This window comes from Zingiber officinale, chromosome 2B (genome assembly GCF_018446385.1).
Source record: "Zingiber officinale cultivar Zhangliang chromosome 2B, Zo_v1.1, whole genome shotgun sequence".
Classification (NCBI taxonomy): Eukaryota; Viridiplantae; Streptophyta; class Magnoliopsida; order Zingiberales; family Zingiberaceae; genus Zingiber; species Zingiber officinale.
This window is the reverse complement of record NC_055989.1, coordinates 85088856-85093624: the sequence shown is the minus strand read 5'-3', so window position 1 is coordinate 85093624 and position 4769 is coordinate 85088856. Positions and strand designations below refer to the sequence as shown.

The 4769-nt window shown below is 31.1% G+C and overlaps 1 protein-coding gene across 1 annotated transcript; it reads right to left on the bottom strand.

Moving 5' to 3' along the window:
* Positions 1–1389: 1389 nt before the first annotated feature.
* Positions 1390–1767, bottom strand: LOC122048406 (protein RALF-like 1). The gene has a single exon (XM_042609976.1). The coding sequence runs from the start codon at positions 1765–1767 to the stop codon at positions 1390–1392; it is 378 nt and encodes a 125-aa protein (XP_042465910.1).
* Positions 1768–4769: the final 3002 nt, after the last annotated feature.

The following is a 4769-nucleotide window of genomic DNA, read 5'->3' as shown; positions in this document are numbered from 1 at the left end:
GTGAGATGAACGCAGGTTTAAAGTAGTTAACCAAACCCAAATTAATTAAAATTAATTCAATTAAGTTAACTTAATTATTTATAAAATCATAATTAATTTCTAATCATAATTAATTTCAAAAGCTTAATTAATTTCAAAATCTAATTAATTTTAAAATTATAATCAATTACACAAATATAATTAATTTACAAAATCTTAATCTTCAAATTTTAATTATATTTCAAAATTATATTTTAAAATCTCAATTTTAGTATTGTCAAAATCTAAATTTAACTTAAATTATTTTCGAAATATACTTCAAGATCATAAATATTTTTTTAAAGTTAAAGATAAAATCAACTTAACTCCGTCTCATATAGACTTATAAGTTGAACATGTTTGATAACATAGAATTAGTGAGATGGAAAATCAGGAAAATAAATAATAACCTTTATATTTTTGATTTACATGCTTGGACTCTAGGATTACCAAACCAAAATTACTAATTTTTTTTGTATTAATTAAGGGGAAGTGAAAGAGGAAGTTTAATTTTAAAACTATTTTTGAAAAGAAAAATAAATTATTTTTGAAAAGACAAAAACTAAATATTTGATAAAGTATTTTTCAAAGAAATCTTTTACTTAGCTAAGTTTTTTTAATATTTTTAAAAGCTAAGTGTTTATCAAAATCTTTTTAAAGCTAAGTTTTTATGAATTTTTTTTAAGCTAGGTACTTAACTAAGTTTTTTTTAAAAGCTAAGCTTATTTCTGTCGGTGTCGTCCTTGGGGTCATGGTATCGCGGTAAGATATTCAGATTATCATTCGGACACCTACGGTTCGAACCCTAATTATGACGTATTTATAAAAAATTTTCCTCCAAATAAAAAATGTAATCAAAGGATGCTGAGCTTTTGAGTTGACCGTCGCGTGTATTTTTCGATTTACCTTAGAATTGATGAAAAAATTCTATGGAACAGGATTCCTCGTCAGAAATAATTAATATGAATAATTGAGATTATTATTATTTTTTTTTTTTATTTATGTCGGTACCAAAGTCATTTTTCTTCAACATATATATTTTATATGTTGAAAAGCTAGCCGCTCTTTAATTAGCTCAGATCATACCCATAAGGCCATAAAAGAAAATAAATATAATACAACAGCAAAATAGAATAGAAAACACACGTCGATTGATCATTGAAGATGAACGATCAGTACACATTTAATTAATATTGATCACATAACACAATACCGAATAGTTTAGTTTCAAGAACGTCCTACGTAGAATTAAGACACGCACACAATCACACATGCAGGCAAATTAAATTATTAATTCATGGATGATCTATAATTTACGGCGCCGGGGTTCTCCATCAACTAATGCAGCGCCGGCTGGAGGAATTAGGATCATCATTTGTGAGGACAACGGTACAAATTCTGGCCGCAGGACCGCGGGGATGGTTTATTGCCGGAGCGCGCACCACACTGGTACGCTTTGCCACCGTTAGTACTACAGGCCGCCTTATTTGCATTTAGAGCTGCATGACCGACATCGGAGAAGCCACTTCCGGCGAGGAGTCTTCTGTTGATCTCTGAATCGAATTGAAACTCCTCCAAGTCCTCCTCCACTGAGCTGCATCGGCGACCACCGCCCTCTGTCTCGTTGCTGGCCGCCGCCCATCGCTTGGGAGAAGCGGCGGCGGAGGCCGGTTTCCAGCATGGTAGTGACGCAAAAAGAAAGAGGAGGAAGAAATAAAAGAAGGCTGCTGATCTGCTCTTGCTCCCCATTGCAATGATGTGATTCATTATCATCTTCTCATTGGATATATATAGATATAGAGACATGGTTCGATAAGTGGATGAAAATAAATAAATAAAAAAAAAAAATTAGTGCAAAGGTGACGAGGCATAAAGAAGACCTTTTTTTAGTTCTTTGACTTTTTTAATCATTAATTATTAATATTTTGCATGGCATATCATGTGCAATAAAGGAAGTGCGATGTAAAGTAAAGTGATCAAATGATTGACAACTGAAAATATTAATAGTTCAAGAGTAACTATATATTAGGTAACTTATGGACCGAATTGATTTCGTTAATTTAAATACGAATGTTAAAAATAACTTTGTAAAATCTATTGATTCAAAAGAATATTAAAAAAATAAAGAAATAAATGATACGTTCAAAGAATATTATTTACCCAAAAACTCATTCTAATATCAACCAAATAAGGGTTTAAATTGACCTAAAATACTAAAATCCAAAAAAAAAAATCATAACAAAAAAAATATTAACAGACTTAAAAGCTTAAAAATCTAAATAGACACAAAATCCAAAAAAAAACAAAAAGTAAAATAACTCTAAAAATAAAAATATATTCGGATCCAGGATCACCTTGGCAAATAAAAAATACTTGAAAGTAAGATTTTTTGGTATATGAAATCCTGAAAGAGAATTCTTTAGGTATATAATATTATGTAAAATTGAAGGTTTAATGTACTTGTGTAAAGAGTTAATGATTAATAAGGTTTAGGTTTGGTCTTGTTAGTTAACTTTGTTAAATGAAAAAGGCACATAAAAATTAAATCTCTTTAATTAGCATTGTCTTTTTTATTCTTCTTATATTTTATATTTATTTATTTTTATTATTGCATCCTATTCAATAATAAAAGTTTAAATGATCGACGTCTGTCTCTAACCTCTTCTATCTATCCAATATGCATTACTCAGTGTATAATTTTTTAAATTATAAGAATATATAGCAGAACAATTGCTTTCATCTTCAAATACAAATAACAGAAAATCCACTAGTAAAATTTAGGATAGTGTCTATTTTTTAATTTTTTATTTATAAACACCGAGTGCAATACCGAAATGATCTTCATTTTAAAAAATAAAATAAAATAGAAAATTTCATTTCAAATTTGTAAGTTCTGATCTATCATTCAAAAAAACATGATAATCCCAATTAATCATCGGCTATCAGGGTAAATCAAAAAGCACACGTGACGATCAGCCCAATATCTTTTGATTACGCCCTTCATTTAGAGGAAAAATTCTTATAAATACGTCGTAGCTGGGGTTCGAACCACGAGTATCTAGGAGATAATTTGAATATCCTATCGCGACACCATGATTTCATATACCTGATCTGCCATTCAAAAACATTGTATTGCTTGGTGTCTTTTAATTAATGCTTCTCAATTACAAAGAACTTGTTTTTGGTAAAATACGTTTATACTTTTTTTAAAATAGCATTAATTAAAAATTATTTTAATAGATAATATTATCGAATGATAGAGTCGGATCGATAGGACAGTTAATTTATCTGAAAAAGTTAAGCTAACTGCTTTTGCCCATTTCAAACGCAATCATGCATCTTGCCGACAATTAATTAGTTAATTATATTAGCAGACCTTTTTTTTTTTCTTATTCGAGCTTATTTCTGTCAGTGCCAAAATCATGTCTTTATTTTAGTTTCTCTTCAATTTCTAAATTTTTATCCCAGGATATCCAAAAGCTGGACGCTCTTTTGCTCCGATGTATATCGACACTACACGACATGACACTACACTAAATAATATTAGATATATGTGAATGAAAAAAAAAAATTGAAAAGGGAAGACTATTATAAATGAAACTTCCCACATTATATATTAATTGACGTACCTATATAATGTGAACAATAAATATATGAGGGACTTTCTCTTACGTATAGGTATAAATCTTACGTATAGGTATAAATTTAGGATTTGGATTGGACTATACCAAGTTAATTCATATGCGAGCACGATTATATACACATCGAATGTCGGACCGATCAAAATAAAATTTATCCAAGCGAATGAACCAATGTTTTGACATCTGAATCTCTTTTTGCTATCTACTCAAGTTTATAGGCTTCAAGTCAAGGTCGATTTTCGCCTATCAGTTGACTAATCTTATCCATCAGTTAATTGATATATCGAATCCAACCTTTTAAACCCACATAATGACTCTTTCTTGGCATATTAATCACTATTAGTCGATTGATGAAATATAACAGTCGATTGATGTCATTAGTCGAGTCTATTGGAAATACAATCAAAGTTTCACATTAAAAATATATGGAAAAGATCATAAATTTATAAGATAAAAAATATCTCCATTGGTATAAGGTATTTTGGTATAACCTAAAAATAAATTCATAAGAGCTTAAGGCCCAAAGTGGACAATATTATATTATTATGGAGATATATAAATTCTTTTGGCCCTAATACGTGGTATCAAAGTCATGGTCCAGATTGAGTCATATGGGTGGAATAGTGGTCTTGAACGAAAGTCCAAGCAGGTCAAAGGTGACCGAATGCTTGACGAAAATCCTAGGGGAGTAAACCCTAGGTGGTGAAAAAGTCTTGAAGGAGAGGAGTGACCGCGATTAACCGGATATTTGAGGGGAGGCCCAGATTAGGTCAATAGTGACCAAATGCTTGAGGAAGGCTTGGAACAGGTCAAGGGTGTTGGTGCAATCATCCTCGGGTCAAGGTTGACTAGTTTAACTAAGCTCGGATTGGTCCGAGCTTGAGTTTCAATATTTAACAATGTATGAGAGAAAGGTCAAATAGGTCAAGGGGGGACAAAAAAAGCCCTAATTGGAGGTCAAACAACAAAAAGTCCTAGAGGGGCTAGATAATGGAAGTACTAGTTGAAACTAGGCAGTGGAAGACCTAGTTGAAAACTAGACAATGAAAGTCCTTGCGAGGCTAGGCGGTGGAAGACCTAGTTGAGAATTAGGCAATGGAAGTCCTAGCG